Source organism: Narcine bancroftii, chromosome 8 (genome assembly GCF_036971445.1).
Source record: "Narcine bancroftii isolate sNarBan1 chromosome 8, sNarBan1.hap1, whole genome shotgun sequence".
In the NCBI taxonomy this organism is placed as follows: Eukaryota; Metazoa; Chordata; class Chondrichthyes; order Torpediniformes; family Narcinidae; genus Narcine; species Narcine bancroftii.
In genome coordinates this window covers 37,626,177-37,649,248 of record NC_091476.1, presented here as the reverse complement: position 1 = coordinate 37,649,248, position 23,072 = coordinate 37,626,177, and the positions used below count along the sequence as shown (strand labels likewise).

Here is a 23,072-nt window from a genome sequence, read left to right as displayed (position 1 = left end):
TTCTTCAAGGTCTCAGGCCCAAAATGTGGGTTAAGAATCTTTGTCTCCCATAGACGTTGAGAGCCCGGCATTTCTGTGTGTTTTTACCACAATCACAGCGTCTGCAGACTTTTATGCTTCACATGCGCTCATCCCTTGATTAAACATGTTGCTTCACGTGATGTTGAAGCAGTTTTCCTTACTGATTTTTCAGCATCTGATATCGGGTCACCCAACCCAACACTTTTGTCAAATTCCACACTTTCACCTCCCTGGCACCGGGCCTGGCGCCTGCGCAGCACGCCGCGGGTGGGCGGATGGACCGGCCTGGCGCCTGCGCAGCACGCCGCGGGTGTGCGCGCACGACCCAGCCTGGCGCCGGCGCCGCACGTGTGCGCATGAACCGGCTTGGCGCCGGCGCCGCACGTGTGCGCATGAACCGGCTTGGCGCCTGCGTAGACCACCGGCGGTGGCAGTACGGTTGGAGGAAGGAGCGGACCGGGCACCATGTTCCAGTGTAGGGTCGCGTGGCAAAAGCTGGTGGCGCCGAGCAGGACAGCGTGTTCGCTGGCGAGGAGCAGCGGCAGGAAGCGAGGTGAGGGGCGTCGGCGCAATACCGGCTTGTGCAGCCTCCGCCGCGGAGCCTGTTCGGTCCAAGGTCGCGACCATAGGCCCACACTAGCCCATGCTAAGAGGGCATTGCTGTGGGGCCTGGCCGTGCGCTCTTGCTTGACTGGCTCAACTAGCAGCAAGACTTGTGCAGGGAGGGGTGTGCGCCCCCCTGTCCGGTCAAGCCTGCCCAAAAACGAGCTCCTTCAACGTCGCATGTCTGAAACTGATGCGCTGACCTGGTTATACTTTCATTTATTCTTGCTGATTGGGGTAACACTTTGCTCTAGCCTGCAAAAATGCAGAGAGTTGTTTAACTGGTAAACGTTTTGTATTGCAAAAGTTGATTGGCGAAGGAATTTAGAACCATAGAACATTACAACAAAGAAACGGGCCTCTTTGGGCTTTCTCGTCTGTGCTGAACCTTTTTTTTTTGCCTAGTCGCACTGATCTGCACCCAGTCCATAGCCCTTCATACTTCTCACATCCGTGTACCTGTCCAAATTCTTGCATGTTGAAGTTGAGCCAGTATTCACCACTTCAGATCCCCTGTAAACTTTTCCCCATTCTAACTATGACTGCTCCATTACACAGCCCCTCACGTTTCTTCCTCCAATGTTCTATGTGCTTACATTAAAAAAGTATGGATTCACCTGCACACTACATTGGCTTTTTAAATAACTTGCTGTGTGTTCACCAGGCTCACAAAACTAGTCTTTGCATCAGTGCAAATAATAATGAAAGTCGGAAGCAAAAACAAAAGGTGTTCCGAATCACTCAGTGGGACATGCAGCATCTTTGGAAAACCAGAAATTTTAGTTCAGCTGAATAATCCTTCATGAAAACTAATAATGGGCAACTGAGCTGTCAAGTTTTAATGCAGTACTTCAGTATGGACTGAAATTACAGCAAAGAAACAGATGATGAACTGTTGATGGTATACAATGAGCAGCTCCAAGAATTTTCTTAAAATTATGCACAGTATACAGTGAAACTGGAATTCAAGCAACTGGCAAAAAAAATCTAGGAAAATAAATTTAAAAATTAAATAAGAATAAAATAATAGGTAAAAAATAGGTAGTTTTGAAATTGTAAAAGTAAATGTTCTCTTAAGTACACATTAACCTTTGAAGATGGGAGCAAATATTCAACCAGTGGAGTGCTTTGTTCATGCTTTACTTGTCGCAGCTATTTGAATAATGTTGTGAGAGACAGTTGGTATTACCCATGATGAAGAGCTGGTTGATGCCATTCACTGTTGGAGTGACTCTTTTGAAGTGTCTCCTTATCCCTGAACCTTACAGAATTCAAACTCCTTACAGTTTGTATATTCTCCCTGTGTCTGTGTGGGATTCCTCCGGGGGCTCCGGTTTCCTCCCACTGTTCAGAACATACCAGAGGTTGTCAGATTAATTGGGTGTAATTGGGGAGCATGGGCATGTGGGCTGAAATGTGGGCTTCACATGCCGTGAAGCATGTCTAAATTTAAAAAAATTTAATTGTATGTTATTGTTCATCTTTTGGGCTCCATGGTGGGGAGGAACCTGCAGGTAAAATGACAATTAAATGTTTTCAACAAATGTGACTGAAAATATAACCATATACAGCACAGAACAGGCCCGTTTGGCCCAACTAGTCCATGCCGGAACAAATCCCCACCCTCCTAGTCCCACTGACCTTAAAATACTTTAAGGTCTATATATTCATTTGTGTGAAGTTTGTTCAGTGTAAGAAGTACAATATAGTATTTCTATCTTTTAAACTGTTTATTCTTAATGCAGGTGTATTAGTTAGGCATTGTAAGAGTAAGTCTCAAGCAACCAGAAAATACACTTATCTGGCCTCTACCAATTCTCGTAGGTGCCAGTTACTAGAGATTTTACTGTAATTGGATCCTGGATTTCCTCACCTCCAGACTACAATCAGTGAGGATTGGTAAGAAATTTCCGCCACAATCTGCATCAGTACTGGAGCACCACAGGGATACATTCTTAGCCCCCTGCTATACTCACTTTATGCCTATGTCTGTTTGGCTCGGCACGACAATAATCCCATCTACAAGTTTTCTGCTGCTGTGGATTGCATGAAAGGATTGTCTGCTGGATTGTAAGCCAGCATACAAGAGGGAGATTGAAAACTTGGCTGATTTGTGCACCCACCACAACCTTATACTCAATGTCACCAAAACCAAGTAGCTGATTGTGAGGAGGAGAATACCAGCAGTGAACAATCCAGTGATCATTGGGGGATCAGAGGTGGAGAGAGTGAACAAATTTAAATTCCTGGGAGTTACTATTTCAGAGCCAACATGCAAATGTCGTCGTAAAGAAAACACATCAGTATCTCTACTTTGTCAGTCAGGAGTTTGCAGAGGTTTGGGATGACAACGAAAACCTTGGCAAACCTGCATATCTGTAGTGGAAAGTGTGTTGACCAGCTGTAATATGGCATGGAATGGGGACCCCAATACCAGTGGGGACACCAGTGGAAAGCCCGGTACATGGAAATGGACACAGTCCAGGACATCACAGGCAAAACTCTCCCTACTGTCAAGAAAATCTTCATCCCTCACTGCTGCCATCAGGAAAGATGCTACAAGAATCGTACCACCAGGTTGAGGAATAGCTGCGACCCCCTCCATCATCAGACTCCAAAACAACAAACTCAATCATAGACTAATTTTAGGATTTTACTTTGCGCATTATTTATTATTGAATAATTATTTTCTGTATTGCACAGTCATTTTGTTTGCATATATTTTGTATAGGTTTCTTCTTTTTTTTAAAATTTTTTTTATTTTTCACACCATAAATCACATTAGCCATGATATACACTATTTCTTTTTCACACATATACAGTGGTATAGGTTTCTTCTTGAGAACATTTTTTTGCACTATCAATAAGTAGAAATTCTGCTTGGCCTGCAGGAAAAAAGAATCTCAGGATTATATGTAATGTACGTCTTGGGCATCCTTGTGCCTCAGAAGACAATGGTAGTGCTATGGATGGTCAGTTGGTTTTAGAATAGTCTCTGGAATGGTTCATAAGGCCCACTCTGGTGTGACAGTCTCTGCCACACTTAGTGCAGATGAAGTCAGAACAATGGGTTACGGTCAACTGGTTTTGTTGTCTCTGCTTCCTCCGTGTCCTTTTGTCCTCCAGCTGGCATGACCGCTTTTCTTCACAACTTTTCATGTCCTTTCAGACAGCACTTCTCCAGTGGCCTTTGTCATCAGCAAGGAGCTCCCAGATGAGCAGATAAATATGAATGCGTTTCAGATCACACTTGCAGACACCTGTGAACTGCAGCTGTGACCAGGCAATGAGTCGAGATTCATCAGCCAGTCATCCATACAGTAGGTCTTTTGGGATGTGACCTTCCTCCATACGTGTACATGGCCAAGCCGCTGAAGTCGTCTGACACAGCAGGGTGTACATGCTGAGTGAACTGGCTTTATCCAGAACCTCGGTGTCAGTGAGTCTGCCCTGCCAGGGTATGTCTAGGATTTATCAAATGCATCAATAATGGAAGCTCTCAAGCCAGTTCTACTGCCTGGCATACGTTGTCCATGATTCACCAGCTTAAAGCAGGGTGCTGAGGATGCATGCCTGATACACCTTGAACTTAGTGTTCACTCTGAGGTGTTTATTGCTCCACACTCTTACATAGTTTGGACATCACAGTGGCAGCTTTAGTGATGCGCTTGTTGATTTCAGGATCAAGTAAGAAGTTGCTAGTGATGGTGGAACTGAGGTACACAAAGCTGTCAGAGGGCCTTGCTGCGAGCTGCCCTTAGATTTTTCTGGTGGGGTCGTGCTTGTAGTTAGTTGGTCAGCACGGTCACTTTTGCTTCAGTTACTGGCTTCAACTCTGTGATGTTTTCCTCAAACCAATCAGTGTTTTTTCACCTTTTTTTTTAACTGTATGTTGTTATGGCGTTGTTGTAGATGGCACTGCAAAGGGAGGTCCAGGTTGCCTCTGCACTCTGATCTTGGTTCCTGGGAAGAATTTGGTTGAGTAGCTCAATAAACTCTAGATTTTTCTCAGGATATGATGTCTTGCTGGTGTTGATTTTCAGCTGGCCCTTCCATTTGGCACGATAGAGGGTCTTTGGCTTGAACTTCACTCTGGAGATACTCAAGGAGTGATCTGTGTCAGCATTATGGTATGCTCTAGTGTTGACGATGCTGTTCAGTAAATCACATCTGACGATGACCACGTCCATCTGATGCCAATGTTTTGACCTGGGGTGTCTCCATGAAGCTTGTGACACACCTGTTGTGACAGCACCAAAACTCAAGGAATTTCTGTCCATTTTCATTCATCTTTCCCATGCCATGATGTCCAAGAACAGATGGCCAAGATGCATGGTCTGCACCGACTCTTGAATTCAGGTCACCCAGGAGGATAACGTGCTCTGACTTGGAAATGCTACTGACCTTGAAGCCAAGTGATTCTTAGAACTGGTACTTGATTTTGGCTACTGAACACAGTGCGGGGACATAGACACATAATGTTTACATGTCCCGTTGTGGTGGAGAGACGCAGACTGATGATTCGCTGTGTACCATTTGCTGGATGCTCGATCCTACGGAGCAGTGTGTTCCTCACGGTGAAGTCTATGTACTCTGACAATCTGAACTTTGAGACCTGTTCCACAACAATCTAATCTTTCCTTACCTCACACCATAACACTCTTTTTCTAACATCGATGTGTCTAGCTATGAATTTTTTTAACCCACCAGTCTTTTTTTTTAAATTTGCCTCTGAGATCTCCCGCGAACTTTCCTCTACTCATCTTAAACAGATATCCTCTGGTATTTGCTATTGTCGCCCCGGGAAAAGGTGCTGGTTGTCCACCCCATTTAAGGCCCTCATAATCATAACCTCTCATCCTTCGTTGGTCCATTGAAGAAAAACTCAAACTCTGTCCACCTAATGTTGTGGGTTTTATTTAATTGTTTAGAATTCTCAATTCTTCAGAGTCAGTCCACCAGTGATTTGTGTCCGGTAGGGTTCATTAATTTCAATAATGGTGGAAGAGTAGTTCATTCCTGAAACTGCTATGTATGGGCTTTAAAGTATATTATTGAGATGAGAGATTAATTTTTAGTTCTTCACAACCTTAATTAATCTGTTCAGTAGAAGAATGCATTTTTGTAGGGAAAAAATTGATAACTAATATATTTTGAACTAAAATTTGAAATTGTAAATGGTACTTGCAGGTAGAGTTATGCAGCAGGAGAACAGGCCCTTTGTCCCATCATGTTCCACCTTTTTCTCCCTTGTACCCCTATCAACTCTCCTTGGGTCCAAAGTGAACTAGGTCTCTGGTGCAATGCAACAGTGGCTCTGATAACCACATCATTGGACCATTCCCATGTGGTGCCATCAATTCTTTGTCGTGGAACTCTGAATTTATTGAACTGACTGCGTAAGTGAGCATTGCATTTGGAGAAATCAAAGTGCTTATTTAAGTAGGGCTGATGATTTGCAGATGTAGACTGTGTTCTCAATAACCTAAATATTTTTTTCTTTTCAGATCTAAAATTATTCTGTCCTGGTGAATCGCAATAAGATCCAGCTCTGCAATTTTCTTTTGAATTTGATCCATGTTTTGTTTGTAGTGTAATGTAATAATAACTTTCATGTGTTTAAACTTTACTTTCCTAATTGATAACTAAAATCCTTGATTGCAATACAAATTTATTTCTCTTTACCTGCCTTCTAAAAGTAACAACATCAAATTCTGATGTTTATGTTTTCTTTCTCTCACAATAAATTTTACTCTTCAGGAACTTTGTTACAGCGATGGAAACTTCCTTTAGACCAACAGATGAACAGGCAAATGGCTAGCGGCGTTGAACCTCCTGGCTCTGGCGCTATTTATTTAGTGCTTGTTGGCTTGGCAAGTTTAGGAGCTGGTGCATATGTAAGTAGCAGGGCTATTTAATAAAAGGAATTAGTTTTCCACCTCTCGGTAACATCTGGATCTTTCTTGGGACTTCCTAATCACCTCTCTTTCTCCCAGCTCCATTTCTTTGCTTTATAGGTACTTGAAAGGAGTCTAAAAAGTTCAGTATGGATTGCATATTTCATTTAATCATTCTTACTGTGTGAACCTTCATTTTATTAGCCCTTTGGTTCCACTTTATATTGACATTTTTTGACAAAGTCATTACGATCTGTTATTAATTTCTCATGATTTTATTTTGTTAACGATTTGAGAGTTTCTTATTGCAGTTTGGATTTGCTTTATTGCTTTGAGATGCATAAAGCTGGTAAATGCAGAATATGTTTTCTTGTTAGCAAAAAATATTCTGAGCTTCTGATAGAAATGAGTTCAGTAGATTCCATTAATTTTACATTTGGAAAGAAAAGATGCAAGGATTTTACTTGAAAAAAAAAAATTCTTGAAAAAAAATTAGTTGCCAAATAAAAATTTTCCCTGCAAACTACTACATCAAATCTTATTTGATTTGATTCAATGCCTATTTAAAATGAATTGCTTCACATCAGAATTAATATAAATAGATGCATTTCTTTGTGAATTAAGTGGGCCTGACGAAAATCTGTTTGAAATTCAATTAATCTTATTCCAGAGTTTTCAAATTAATTTTTGTGTTTTACATTTTTCAGCAAACTGTCTAATGTTTGCTTTGGGGGGGAAATAGAACCTTTATACACAATTTTTAGTATGAAAAGACTTTTCCATTAATGTCATTTATAAAGGAACATGATAATGAGCATAAGATAGTTATCTTTGAATTAAGAAATGGTAATTACTGAAATAGTTGGGAAAATATCCCATGGAAAATAAATTGCTTGAAAGACTTAAATTTTAGATCAGATTATCATTAATTATATTTTTCCTTGTAGTTATAGTCATCTTTATTTATGACCCAACTAAATATGTGGTGGTGTTATTTCTTAATGTGAATACAACAAAGATTTTTACTGGTCATTGAATATCAAATGAATATATGGTAACTAGAGGATCTTTTCAAATATTAATATCATATGTGCAGTCAAACCGATCATTAAACAGATTAGTTCCCTGATTTTTTTTTCCTCCCCTTCCACCTACCCCAAGAAATGTTCACTCGATAGCAAATCAGATAATTTCTGATCATCTGAAATTATACCACATGGTAGCAATCATGAAAACTGAAGGATTTTTTTTTTTTTCTACAACACCATGTTGGGTCAATCTAGTTTAGTTTATGCAAGGTTTGCAAAGCATACCTGCTGTTAAAATTTGAGTGTTGCGCATTGGAAATGAAAGCCGACTAAAAGTGAAATAAAAGGGCTTTGAAATGGAAGGGTATTCACTTTTTCTCCACTTGTTTCTTCCTTTTTCTCTTCTTGATTTTCTTCTGTACTTTTCTATTCTTCCCTACAGTCTTCAAGCTTTACCAAGTGCCCCCTGTAGGGCTCTCAACAGGGTGTTTGATGTCCACAGGTGTGTCAAGGAACAGCAAATGCAATCTCATGCACTTCTTCATTGTTGGTGGAACGTCCATTGGGGGACTTGCTTATGTAAGCCAGTTTTGCCCTTTTCTAGTGATATTCCTAGAGGTGGACCAAATTTTTCAAATTTGTTTGGTCCATTTCATGTAATGCTATTAAAATGATAAATGTGAGTTTCTGAAATCACCATGTTTTGTCAGCTAAAACTGCAGAAAAATCTTTAGTTCCCCAACAAATTTTGGGACTTGCTTCCTGAGAGCACTTTGAGCTTTCACATGCAAACTAGTGGTGGGTTACATGTGTAACCCTTCAGGTGAAGTGACATGAGAAGTTTGAGATAATGAATAACTTGTGCTTTGTGCAGTTTCTGCAGATCATTTCACTTGTGGGTTATTTCTGAAGTCTGCTCCACAATTAAATGCTAATCCACTTAAATGATAATCTTGGTGATTCAAATGTGTGTCCAGATGCTTCCACCACCTTGCCATGAAGTGCACTGCAGATTACAACCACTTTTGCTGAAAATGTTATTCATCTGATCCCTTCTGAATCTTGCCTTCTACCTTCACCATTTAGCCTTGGGTCTTGGGCACCTCTGCCAAGGGAAACATTTTTTGCTATTTACCCTACCTGTGTTTCGTGTAATTTTGTTTCCTCTATCAGGCTCTTTTCCCCCTCCCCATCTCCATCCCAAGGCTTCTGAGCTCCAAAGAAAATAAATCCAGGCTACTCTGTAATTCCTCATACAAACATTCTATTCCACGCAACATCCTGGTTAATCTCTGCGCCCTGTCCAGTGCAATCATGTGGAATCCAGAACTGTGGACAATATTCCAGATGTAAACTAATGTTTTGTAATATACTAGGGTCTCTGCTCTTATTTTATTTGCTCTACCTAATGAAAGTTGCATCTGTTCTGTTGTCTTTGCCTCCCTTTTTATTTGTGCTAACACTTGCAGATATCTTTAAATTTGTACGTAAAGGTCACTTTTCCTAGATTCTCACTGGGGACATTCTATTCATGATCTATGTCCTACCCTTCTATGACTACCTCACTCTTGTCAGAAGAACTTCCATCTGCCATTGTCCTATTTTAACAACTGATTAATAATGAAGAACTGTTGCCGAATGCTACCCTCCTCTCTATCAACACCACCACCACTTCTCATGTGATCTGCAGAATTACCCATCATACCTTCTGGATTCATGTCTTGGGCATTGATGTGTATAATAAACAACAAGGTTACCAGCAACAATACCTGTGGTAAATCAATGGCTTCCAATCACAAAAGTGGCTCCTCACCATTACTATCTGTCTCCTTTCACCAAGCCAATTTTGTATCAAATTTTTCAACTTCCCTTGGATTCCATGGGCTCCAACCTTGTGCATTTTGTATCAAATTTTTCAACTTCCCTTGGATTCCATGGGCTCCAACCTTGTGCATTGGACTTCCATGCGAGACCATCTCAAAGGGCTTACTGAAATTCATGTGAGCCCTATCAACTACACTGATCTCTATATATAAAAAAAAATGCATTGGACAGAATTTTCCTTTGATAAATCTATGCTGACTATACCTGATTGGTCTCTGGCTTTCCAAGTGTAGATTAACCCTGTTGCTCAGAAATGTTTATCATCTACATTGGAATATCTGTCATCTCTGCTCTTCTTATTGCATAATTAACTACATTTGCTGCCATTAAATCATCTGGCGCCTCGTTTGTGGCCAGCAGACAAATATTCCCTGCAATTTCTTCTATTTCCTCCCACAGCAACTTGGGATACATCTTAACAGGAGTTAGAATTTATCTACTTTTTTGCTCAGTCATCTTCCCCCCTCCCCACCACTCCATTTTCTTCTTGATTTGCTCGAAAATTTTGCTGTTCCATTGGAGAGGTTGAACTGTAATGTCATGTCTTACTCAATAAAAACAGGCAAAATATTCATTAAGATCTTCTTCACGTTCCCGAACACCATGCACAGATTGCCCATTTGGTCTTTAATTAATAACAATTATATTTTTAAAAGGTCATTCAAAATAATAATGAATTGTGATTATGCAATAATTTACATTTGCAGTTTGCACCTAATTTGCAATTGCAATAGACACTCTTCTGTTTTCATTTTAGTTATTAGCCTCAACCACTGTTTTCAAATCTCTGAAGATGAATGGATGTTCCCACTACCTTTTTCATATTATACAGCACTTTGCAACATGTAATTCCTGCAATTCTCAGGAATGTGTTGATTTTTTGGTTTCTATTAGGAATGTTTATATTCAGTTATAAAATTGGAGTTTATGAAATATCTCATGATATTGAATTCCTTTCATTCCCCAAACTTATTTCAACAATGTTACTTCTGTTACATCTGAATGAAGTATGTTTTATTCAAGTACAGTAAAATCCCTGGTACCTATGGGGATTGGTAGATGCTAGATAAGTGAATTTTATGGGTGCTAGAGATTGTATGTGGCATGATTGGCAAATTAACCACAGGGTGCACCATTTTAAGATTTCCATATTTTTACCTCTTTGAGTTCTGCGATTTTATTTTGTTTTTGCCGGTTGCTTGAATTCCAGACAACTGGGGTTTTACTGGACTTTATTCCCTTGCATAAGTTGAGTTGTAGTGCAACCTTCCCTAGTGGATCTTGATTTAAAAATCAAGTTTTATTCAGGTGAAATATTCTGATAAGATCAGGTCAGAAATGTGCTCGATTCACATGATTGTTTAAAGTTGATCTGTTTCAAGCAATCAAATGAAATTAGCAAATACACAATTTGCCCTTTTGCATCCATTTCAGTGTTTTTTTTTGTGTGCAAGTTTAGCTGAAACCCATTATTTCTAAACATTTATGCTGTTTATTAAATACTGACCATTCCAATTGCTACATGAATTACTGTAGCTTGATTCTGAGCTATAGACCCCTTTGCTATCTCACTGGGAATATAGAAAAGTACAAAATCCCCACTTTGCAGTCTTGTTATTTTTGGAATAGAAATCCATCAGACTAAAATTTAGAGGTTATATTCTTGAGTTAAGGAAGACAGTACACTTGCATTACTAAAATATTTTTCTCTCTCATCCTTTTTCCTAAAACGGGGAATATTTTCACCAGAATTTGACTTGTATATGCTGTATCTCGACAGATTGAGAGGACTTAAGTTCTTGTGTCTCTCAAATATTTTCTTTCTTGAGATTTTTCTCCTGCCCTGCCTCATTCTTTGATCAGAAACATCGAAGCAATCATATCTCAGTGAAATCAGATGTTGCCTTCTGTTACTGACCTACCAAGAGAGCTAAAACAATTTGCATTCATAAAACAGTATGAAGGTTATTTTTTAATTGATTTGGGAGTGATCCAAATATGCTGCATTTCTTCATAGGCATATCACACAATAAAAGAAGATAAAGAAAGGTACGAAGAACGAGTAGCACAGATACTATCAAGATCCATTACAGGAACAAAACCTGAAGAGTTCTCATCAAAAGGTAGGGAAGTATTTTCTTCTGCTTTCTTGATGTGTCAATACAGGTGAGATGCTGTGCCAGGCATGCAGTTGTTTCTTGATAGTGTCATTGAAAGTCTGAATTCTTCTATTGCGAAAGTGTGCTTTAACTTGGAATGTAAATCTTACTGTGGACTTTGCACACTTTTCATCAAGCCATTGCACTGTAATTCAGGTGAGTTTTTTTTTCTCTACATACCAGCCTAAGTCCTGGCACAGGCTAATGAGCCTTGATTAATTCCTCTGAATGGTTTGTTTATTACCTCGATCATAAAAATGAATTAAAAGATGTTGCCCCTTGCCCTGATTCTGTGATGCGAGTTTATGTGGATCAAAGTTGTCACTTCTTTGTAATTAGTTGTATCCATTTTAAAAGGTCTTTTCATGAATTCAATTCTATTCGATCAGGTTGATTGTTAACCTGGAGTTAAAAAGCAATGGAAAAGTTTGATTTTTATAAATATCCAGAAGCATATTTCACCCTTTGTCATAGCATATTTGGACAAAAATCCGGTGCAATATCTGCAAGAGTAACCCAATGTCTATTCGTTAAATGTCATTTCATGTACAGTGAAACTCCATTAATCTAGGCTATTGTTGATCAAGCAGATATTCTGAACAATTGGATGCTATTTTATTCACTTTTTAAAATATACAGTTGCACATTAATGATTCAGTGAAGCCAGTGAGATTCAAGGGAGTGCATCCATCAATAGCAAGTGAGTTGAAAGGGAGTGCAAGAGGTGCTGATGCACATAAACTCGCATCACAGAATCAAGGCAAGGGGCAACATCTTTTAATTAATTTTAATGATCGAGATAATAAATAAACTGTTCAGAGGAATTAATCAAGGCTCATTAGCCTGTGCCAGAACTCAGGCTGGGTATGAAGATAGGGGAAGAAAATCTCACCCAAATTACAGTGCAATGGCTTGATGAAAAGTGTGAAAAAGAAAAATTAAGTCCACAGTAAGATTTACATTCCAAGTTAAAGTACACTTTTGCAATAGAAGAGTTCAGATTTTCAACGACTCTATCAATAAACAACTGCAAGCAGAGGAGGGCCCTGGAACTGGGGCCTAGGAGAGTCAACGAGGAGTGTGAGAATCAGGGACCTAGAGATTAAGGTGTCACCTGTTGAGACTGATGCCAAACCAGCAGGGTTTTGGAATGGTTGAATAGCAGATAAATCAGCGTTTTATTATCTACTGAGAACGGGTGAGAGATGAGAGTTACTGTCACCTCATTTTCTTTTATTCAACGCAAAGGTTTTATCGAAGTTCATTGTTGGGAGTCCAATGCAAATTGAAATTGTGTAATAGTACTTTTAAGTAATTATTTAATGGCAAACATGATCAAATGTATTCTAAATAAGGTTTCAGGTTGTTATATTGTTTAAATTGTGTGATTATTCTAAAAATATGCTCTTTTCCTTTAAATTTGTAGGTGAAGGAGAAGTGATAGCAACAGAAGGAGGTGAATCTTGTTATTGCTGCATTCCACTCATCTTGATCTATTTTTGTTTAGAAATAATTCTGGGACGTTTCTATACTTCAAATTTTAAGATAGAATCCATCAATTTATGGATGATGTACTGATCAATCAAATACTCTTGCTTTTCTATTCTTCACTAGTGTGCTGTTTCACAAGGCAATTCCAAACCTGCAAAACTGGTGCTCCCATTGTTGCCTCCTCTACATTGGAGAGACTGGACGCAGTCTGGGAGATGGTTCTATTGAGCACCTTCGCTCTGCCGCTGCAATAACAGGGACCTCCCAGTGACCAATCATTTAAATTCCACACCTCATTCCAACACTGGCGTGTCTGTCCACGGCCTCCTGCACAGCCAAATCAAGGCTACCTGCAAATCGGAGGATCAGCACCTTAGCATTCTCCAACCAGATGGTATTAACATCATTTGGTCCAGTTCCCGTTGGGCCCCACCTTTTTCATGTCCATCTGCCTCCTTTCCCCACAGTTCCCCACCACCTTCTTTCTCTATTTTAGAGAGCTACTCCTGCCCCTATCATTGCTCTGCTTTTTTTTCTTCTACCCTCCCACTCATATCCACCTATGACCTCACAGGCCAAATGTTATGGTTATTTAAAGATATTTAAAGTCATTTAATTTCCTAACTAATAAGATCTAGAAAAATATAAATTGGGATTTCCTCTGCATGTTGAAGAAAGAAATGAGTCTTGTGTATTCAAAGAAGGTATTGATGACATTGTTGCAGAAATCAGAGAAATGCTTCTTGGTTTTGTTGGAAGCTAAAAACATGCAATGTTGGAGAAACTCAGCAGGTCAAACAGTATACTTTATATACCAATGGTAAAAATACATAATTGATGTTTCAGGCATGAAGCAAAATTGTTGAATTCTGATGAAACGGAATTAACCGCAAATAGAGACTCTCCAAAAAAGTTACAGTTATATTATGTGCTTAATTTAAAAAACCACCATATTCTGCTAAAAAGGTGGAATTAACTCTTTTTGATCACCTTGCGTAGAATAACTTTGGCGAGAAGTTGTAGAGCATAGATACTTGGATGACGCTTAAAGTTTCGTGATTTGGAGCTGGACTGGAAGAGGAAGTGGCATTAAAAAGTGATCTGTATATTTTTCTTGCAAAAGACTAAGAATGGAAGTTGCACATATTTCTGTTGTAGTTTACCTATGCTAATTGTGCAAAGGAATAGGTTAGTGGAACAGATCAGATTGTTTCAGGTTAAAAACACACAATGCAGATCAAACAGTGCTCTTTATGTAGCAAAGGCAAAGATACATAACCAATGTTTCGAGCTTGAGCCCTTCATCAAAGTATGAGAAAATGCTAGCGGCAAGTGTCCGAACAAAAGAGTAGGAGGGGGGAAGGTGGGTGGCAAAGGCAGGATATGATTGGTGGAGAAAGGAGGGAGGGGACAGCAGCCATGAGGAGGGGGAGAACTAGAAAGACAGGGTGGGGGGGAGGGAAAGGCAAGCAAAATTAATGGAAAGCAGTAAAGTCAATGTTCATGCCCTGTGGCTGGAGAATGCCCAGATGGAAAATAAGGTGTTGTTCCTCTAATCTCTGGGTGGTCAGGATGGGACAGTACACGAGGCCATGGACAGACATGTGAGCATGGAATTGAAGTGGTTGGCCACTGGGAGGTCACTGTGGTTACGAACAGAGCGGAGGTGCTGAACGAAGCGACCTCCCAGGCTGCGACCAGTCTCTCAGATGTAGAGAATGCCACCAAGGGTGCACTGGATGCAGTAAAGAAGTTATGTGGATGTGTAAATGAAGTGTTGCTTCACATGAAAGGCCTGAATGGGGCCCCGGACCGTGGTGAGGGAGGAGGTGTGGGTGCAATTTTACCTTCTGCGGGCACATGGGATGACGCTGGGGATGCAATAGGTGGGGAGAGATGAGTGTGTGAGGAAATTCCGGAGGGAACGGTCTCTGTGGAAAGCCGAGAGGGGAAAATGTGTCCGGTGGTGGGGTCCTGTAGTAAGTGCCGGAAATTCTGGCAGATAATGTGTTGGATACAAAGGCTGGTGGGGAGTTTGGTGAGGATGAGGGGGATTCTATGTTTGTTGGGTCTTGGGGAAGAGAGGGCAAGGGCAGATGAGTGGGAAATGGAGGAGATGTGGGTGAGCGGTGAGTTGATAGTGGTGGAGGGGAAGACACATTTGTGGAAGAAGCAGGCATACATTTCGGAAGTTCTGGACTGGAAAACCTCATATTCGGAACAGATGCAGCGGAGATAGAGAAATTGAGGGAAAGGGATGAAATCCTTGCAGGGGGAAAGGTGTAAGGAAGTGTAGTCCAGGGGGTTGAGGGAGTTGGAGAGTTCATAGTATATGTCAGAGCAAAGCTTGTCTCCTGAGATGGAGACACAGATCCAAGAAAAGGAGAGTGTTGTCGAGATAGACCAGGTGAGTTTGAGATCGGGGTGGAAGTTGGACGCAAAATGGATGAAGTTGACATGCTCATCGTAGGAGCATGAGGCATCCCCAATGTCGTCATCTATATACCGGAGAAAGACTTGGGGGAAGATTGTTTTCCGGAGGGTACTTTGGGTGCTATTAAATCTGCGAGCATTGAAGTACATCAGAATTTTCTCTTTCACTTAATGGCCTTGACTTCAACTCAGAACAAGGACAATGTTGATGTTCATGTACTGAGAGAAGTTTTTGGCTTAATATATGAACATTGTCTCTTTATGGCTTTTGGTGTTGACATTTGTGTTGTTGACACTAATCATACTGTAAGACAGACCTGATTTGCTTTAGGCAAGTTTTGTCCATTGGTTTGTATTTGCAGAATCTGCCATTTCAACTGATAGCCCCAAACTGGTTGCCACAGAATTGCCTAAGCACGTTTCAGTGAAAAAAAACAGTAACAAAATCTGAAACTGAGCAAGTCTCAGATTCGGATGAAAGTTACATAGATAAGATTGAAGGTGGGTCTTTCCCATTTTTTCCTCCCGTAAACTATATTCTAGATGTTATTTTGTCTTTCGGTCATTTAATAAAACTAATTCTTATTTAATAATTGATAACTTATTTTATGAATTTGATGTAAATATTGGACAAATAGCACATGTATCTTAATCTGATTGTAGATACTGATACTGTAAAATTAAATATACCTCATGATTGGTTTAGCACATGTATCTTAATCTGATTGTAGTTACTGATACTGTAAAATTAAATATACCTCATGATTGGTTTAACCTTTTCAAGAGTGCTTGATTTATCACAGACTCAAGGTGTGACCTGAGGTCCAAGTGTTCCGATTGTTTGAATTGCTCACAGGATATATTCGAGCAACTTGTTTGATTTTAAAACTACCATGAAATTAATCTCTGTAGATACAGAGCAGTAAATTTGAATTAGCCGTGTTATGTATTTCTGGATTCATTACAAATAAAATATTACCTATTGTATTATTACAAGGAATTACCTTGATAGTATTAATCAAAAAGTAATATTGCTTAACTTTGTGTTTGATTGCTAGTTGCTGCGCAAGGTTGTGTAGGGTTTCTCAATGTGTTTTTCTCCTCTTGCAGCACCAACAGTTGAACCAATCCGTGCTCAGCCCGACATCCCATCGCATGCTCCTTACCTGCTGATAGGTGGTGGCACTGCATCATTTGCAGCAGCCAGATCTATCCGTGCACGAGATCCTGGAGCAAGGGTGGGTAATAATCTTACTTCATTACATGGATTTCTAATTAAATTCTGAGTTTTGTAAGGTTTATGGGTGTTAGCAGGGTCTGGAGGGAGAGTAAGTAATGTTGCCCTGGGGCATTAGAACTGTTCAAGTTGAGTAAAATAAATAAGCTGGTAGATGACATTTTGGTTAGCATAAACTGTTTCCTGGAGCAGTGGAGGTTTTGGTCTTGAAAGCTGTTGCCTGCTGTTAGGTCTGCTTTGTTCATGAATGAGTGAGTCAGACACCAGACTGAGTCGAAATCAAGGTTCTTTGTTCTTTATTGCCGGATTGTAACACTTGCAACTAACAGTGTTAGTTGGAGAAGGCGCATTCTGCCGTTATCAGCAAGTGGTGTTTTTTTTTATACCTCAGGATACGTACTTAGTAAATTATCATACCATGACATTGTCCAATGAATAAACTGTTGCTACCCTTCTCTGTTAGTCTGCTGCACATCATTCTTGTTAGTGCCAAGCTTATCTTGAGTGTACAAGGACACATCTGCATTCTGTTACTCCTTAGTACTGGGTGACTCCTTCTCCGGTCCCATCTCATGATGTTTTTACCTTACACTGCCCATTTCTGGATATTCTCAGCAGTAGAGAACTTGTGAGTAGGTGGAAAAAGAGCCAGTTGTTGTCGTCCACTTCAATGCTAATGAAATAGGACTAAGAAAAATATCCTGCTGAGGGACTGCAAGTAGTTGTGGTCTAAGCCACAATGCTGAATCACTGTGGATTGCCATCTGTCATATGCTAACTGGTAAGGGGTCAATAAGATTAGAGTAGCATTCTCAACCATTTTTTGGCTATTCCACTCTGGACTCTTCGAAGTTTATTGCCCCCCTGCCCCCCCTTCCCTATGAAGCAATCAAGTTTAGTTGGTTTCTTATGTACATCTCGTCTACTGATGACATTTTAAAAAAAGAATGATTTCAGTCTATAGCGCACCCCCACCCCCCACTTCAATCTGCTTCGTCCTTGGGGGCCCGTGTAGCCGCATTGAGAATGGCTGGATTAGACGTTGAATTCATGACTTGGTTCAAAAGAAAGAGGATTTTGTTCACGACACACTGGTGGTAATAATAAGGAAATAAACAGTTATTTCATGTGGAATGGGCTTCACTTAAATTAAGGTGGGAACAATATCCTTTCAAATCCAGTATTCTGGTGGTTGATGGGACATAGCCCTAATGAATGGTTCATCTGAGAATTTATCTTGAAAAGAAGGCAGGATAGCAAAATGGATGACTACCACAGAGTGGACAAACATCGCCAATGAGTCCAAGTAGAGTTGGAAAGTTGGTGAAAAGGAAAAATTTGAGGCAATTGAGTTGAAGTTGCAAATGCATTGTAAAAAGATAAGTGCACAAACTGAAGTAAACAAGTGTATTTATTAACATTACAAGAACATGGTTGTAAGGTAACAATAGTCCTGAGTGCTTTTAAAAAAAAAAAATAGGCAGGATGGAAAATGTGGAGGATAGGCTAAAGACAGTGAAGAGAAAGAGCATTAACTTAGACAGTTATGAAGTAGAAGCATTTTAGGTGAAGCTAAGAAACGAGAGGGAGTAGCATTATTCAAACCTGACTAAGTCCACAGTCTGAATCAACAGTTTCATGTAAAAAATAACATATAGTTTAAGAAATAATATTGAAATATTCGAACAAGTATAGGAGCCTTACATTAAATACAATAGCGAAAACCTACCGGGGACAAACATTACCTAAGTTGATGGAAGGAGAAGGAAAGAAAAGAATGGACTCTGTAGAATTTCTGGTGTATTTTTGTTGAATGACAACATTGTCTGACTGAATTAATGCAACCTAGATTGTATACCTAAAATGGATGAGGGGGGGGGGGTGGGGGGTGGCTTGGGAGGAGGGGGGGGGGAGAAAAAGTCACTGTAAATGTGTGAAAAAGAAAAAGTGTATATCATGGCTATTGTGATTTATGGTGTAAAAAAAAACAGTTTCATGTAAAAAGAATAATACAGACTTTAACATGCATTAGGACAATGCAAAACAAATTAGCAAGAACAAAACAGAATAGGAAAAGTAGTCTAACCATGGTTCACAATAAATGGTATAAAAGCAAATTAAACTCCTCATATCACCAACAAAAGCTGTGAGACTAAAGTGTGGGAAATTTTAAAATTTCATCAGAGGGTCAAAACAGATAAGAAAAAAATAGGATCCATAAATAATCTATTGAGAAATACAAGTAGTAAGGGCTTGTATAGGTAGGTGAAATGGGGGGGGGGGGGGGGGGGGGAAGAGCAACATTTAATTGCAGCCCCTAACAAAAAGTGATAAGAAAAATTATATTGGGGAGGGGGCAATGCCAGTATTTTGTGCCTGTCTTTGTGGAAGGATAAACACAAAATAATCTTCTGGAAGCAATGAACTTTTGGTTTGGAGGGGGTGGAGGGAGGGGGGAATAAGGAGCTAGGAGAAATCATCATTGATTTCAGAGAAATGTCACCACCTGGGCTGGTGTCGTACATAAGATATCAGTGCTCTTCCACCACTCACAAGTCCTCTACTGCCCATTGAGTCTATTCCGCCAGTCAAATCATGGCAGATGTAACTTGACTCTCAACCCCGTGCTCCTGCCTTTGCCCCATAACTGTTGTCATCCTTGCTAATCAAGAACCTATGGGCCTCTGTATTAAATATTCCAATGACTTGGCCTCTACAGCTGTCTGTTATAAAGAATTCCACAGATTCACCACCCTTTGGCTTTAGAAATTTGACCCCATGTCTTCTCAATGGATGTCCTTTTATTTTGAGACTATGCACTCTAGTCCTAGACTCGCACTACTGGAAACATTTTGTTTAAATCCACTTGATGCAGCTCTTTTAATATTTGTTAGATTTAAATGAGACTCTCCCCTTCTTTCTTTCCCCCCCACCCCCCATACCATATCCTTGCCAGTGAGTGCAAGCTCAGCCAGAAAACAATTCTTGTACATTAACCCATTCATTTCCTGGGATCATTCTCCTAAACCTCATCTGGATCCTTGTTTGAATAATAGGAATTTTTAGGATCTGGACATTCTTGTCAATGCTAGCATTTGTTAGCAGTCCCCAGTTGTTCTTGAACTGAGTGCCCTTTCAATCAACCATGTTGCATGGATAGAGTGTTAGCTCATTAACAGAAAACAGTTGGGTTAAATAGGCATAATGGTTACCATCTAGGTACCACTGAGATTTCTGAAGCGTGAAATATTTACAATCTTCATCAAGGATTTAAATAAGGACACCAAGTGAATAGTCATCAAATCAGATGCGCTAAAGATGTAAGAAAGGAATTCTGAAGAAGAAACTGAGTCCAAGGGATAAAGGTAGGGAGTGAATGGGGGTGGGGTGGTTGGGGGAAGGTAAGGTGGTGCTTTGTATGGGGAAAATGGAAGATTATCTACTTTGGGAAAGTAAAGATTTGCTCAAAAGGAGAGATGCTGTAGGCATTGCTATCGTGACAGCCATGGATTCCTCAGGTGAAGTGCATGTCTTAACGATAGGCTTGTTAGTGTTCTGAAGTATTAAAGCTAGTCTTCTGGAAAAGCATTAGAGGGTGTTTGACAAAGTAAATGCTGCTCTCTTGATTGCCCTCTTATTTAATATAATTATACATTAATCCATCATTAACAGTTGCCAATGCCCTACGCCAGCAGTCCTTTGGTTGGCTTTCTTTTAACGTGTTTCTTGAAAACTCTCTCTTTTTGGTTGAAAAACTAAAGATATCCTCGAATTTTTATCATTGGGTCATTCGTGTTTGATTATCCTTTCGTGAACACTTGCTAAGTTCAAGCACTAATTATAACCAACATAAAAACAGAAAATGCTGGAAATATTCCAAAAGATAGGCAACATCCATAGAGAGAAAAATGACGTTAAAATTTAAGATAACCTTTTCCAAAATCTCTGCCACTTTTAGCTTATTTTTGTTGTTAAATCATATTTCAGATTCTTGCTGCTTCAACGTGTTATGTATATTTTAGGTACTTATTGTGACAGAAGAACCAGATTTGCCTTATATGCGGCCCCCACTTTCGAAAGAGCTCTGGTTTTCAGATGATTCCAGTGTTACAGAAACGCTAAAATTTAAACAGTGGAATGGAAAAGAAAGGAGGTATGCTGATTATATTGTGACATTTTGGGCATCTTACTGTGAACGGCTCATCAAATGTTCCTTTTCTGTTCAGTTGTAACATTTAGAAATTGATATGATGCAAAATGTTTTAATTTTTCTTTCTCAAACAACAGTTTTGGTGGTTAAGATGGAACAAATGGTCCATTCTCCTTGTCTAGGTGATAGTTATTAAATGATCCTGTTCCTAAGGTAGAAACAAAGAAACAAAAAAGATGCTTCATATCAATCGTGTTGACAATCAGCAATTCTTCAACACTGTGCACTTAAGTTATTTGAATGCAATAATAAATCCTGACATTCTAGTTTAGTGTCAGAGATATTTCACAGTTTTTTTTTACAGAAGTTGTTTTAAAAAAAGAAATGCTGTATTTCCTTAGGATGTAAAATAGTCCATGCCTCTACTCTTGGCAGTGGGGAGTTGGGAATGAAAGGGCTTTTGCTAAGACTGAAAATGTTTTCCTATTGATCACCGTCATTAAAATAGAGTATCTCCATGTCGTTACATTGTTATTTTGAAAACTTGTGTGCACATTATCCTGTTTCCTACTTTGCAACCATGTCTGAATGTAGTCATCTGGGTGTAAAATTGGAAGATCATGAAGTTATTCAGGGTTTTAACATAAAGGTTTTATCGTTTGAGGTTGCTGTTTAATTTGAGAGGGGAAATAAACAGCTACATTTTATTCGTGATAATGACTGTGTCTTTTCATATTCGCTCTTTTACAAGACTGAAGAGCATATGATACAAGAATAATGTTTGGAAAACTTTCTGCAGTGTGAGTCATATAGTGAAGAAAGTGGTCCTTTGGCCCACTACGTTAATTCCATTTACCAGCACTTTCTCAGTAACCGATGTACCTCAGCCATTCAAATATACGTCTAGATGCTGCTTAAATATTGCGAGTGTATTGCCTCCACCACCTTCTCAAGCAGTGGGTTCTAGATTGCAACAAACTGGGTGGGGGGGAGGGGGGGGGGAAAATCACCTTATTACCTTCTCTACTTCTTGCTCCTCATCTTAAAGCAAAGCTCTCAGACACCTCAGCCACAGGAGAAAAGAACAATGTGAGCCATGCCTCTAATACTTGTACGTCTGTCAGTTACTTCCACTCCCCAGCCCCTTCTGCACCAAGAAAAACAAGTCCAGTTTATTCAGTCACTTCTCATTAGCTTGGTTGTATCTTTTGTTTAAAAAAAAAACTCAGTATTTCTTAAATAGAAACAAAACACTGATAGTTTTGCTTTTTAAAATCATTGGGCATATATAATGTTTAAAATGGTTTACTTAAGGCACATCTACAAAGAATAGCTAAAAATGTGGTTGGCACTTTTCTCACTTCATTCTTCCAGCTAAATAATGGGTATAAGAATTGATCTCTTAAATGTATTGAGTGATCTGAATGAAACCATTTAAGAAGAGACTGGCTAAAGTTTGGCTGGTTTTGTCATTTTCCCAGGATTGTTAGCAGTCTTGTGGACAGGGCAATTGGCCAGACAAATCATATTTTTATTTATCTTTATTACGATTGCATTTAATAGCATCATTATTAAAGTCTCTCAAATTTCCTGTAAACTTTGGTACCCTTTCTCACTTGCCCCTGTCCACCTGAGTCACAAGCCAGGTTCAGAACCATTGACAGGAGTTGGATTCCAATGTTTTTGACATTTTGGTCATTTGCCTAAAAGGTAACAAATAATAGCAGTCAGGATTCCTTCTGTCTGTTTCATTGCAAGTTTGAACACGGTTTGGAGAAATGGCCACTTGTCCTTTGAGGACTGTTTTGGAGTTATTGTTGTGCAAGCTTGGTGCCTGAGAACCAGGGAGTTGGCTGGATTGATAAGGATAATATGGCAGCCGCCACTCAAGCTGACGCTCCTGAGGAGTGACATATCGAGGAGATGAAGGTCAAGAAGCTTAGAGAAGAATTACTGTACAACATCAGAAGGAACAAGTGGAAACAAAGCTGTTCTTCAAACAAGATTGAAAGAGGCAAGAGAAGCAGAGAAGGGAAGTCGATGGATGTGAAGATGGTTATGGAACTGTTAGCGCATGATAACCAGGATCAGGTACATTGTGGATTTGCAATGGGAAAAGCCAGAGTTGCTCCATTAAAACCAGCCACCATCCTTCAAATGGAGTTGACG

The 23,072-nt window shown here is 39.7% G+C and overlaps 1 protein-coding gene across 3 annotated transcripts in view; it reads left to right on the top strand.

The window, feature by feature from the left end:
* The first annotated feature begins 422 nt into the window (after window positions 1-422).
* Window positions 423-23,072, top strand: part of aifm1 (apoptosis inducing factor mitochondrion associated 1) — a 46,931-nt gene continuing 24,281 nt past the window's right edge. For 2 of the 3 annotated variants that reach the window (XM_069893449.1, XM_069893447.1), the window contains exons 1-6: window positions 423-574; window positions 6,385-6,521; window positions 11,451-11,556; window positions 13,019-13,048; window positions 16,627-16,754; window positions 20,776-20,906. In XM_069893449.1, the coding sequence (XP_069749550.1) occupies window positions 487-574; window positions 6,385-6,521; window positions 11,451-11,556; window positions 13,019-13,048; window positions 16,627-16,754; window positions 20,776-20,906 (620 nt within the window). In that variant the 5' untranslated portion in view covers window positions 423-486. Of the gene's footprint in view, window positions 575-6,384; window positions 6,522-7,991; window positions 8,129-11,450; window positions 11,557-13,018; window positions 13,049-16,626; window positions 16,755-20,775; window positions 20,907-23,072 lie in introns of all 3 variants that reach the window. The other variant, XM_069893448.1, reaches the window with a different exon arrangement.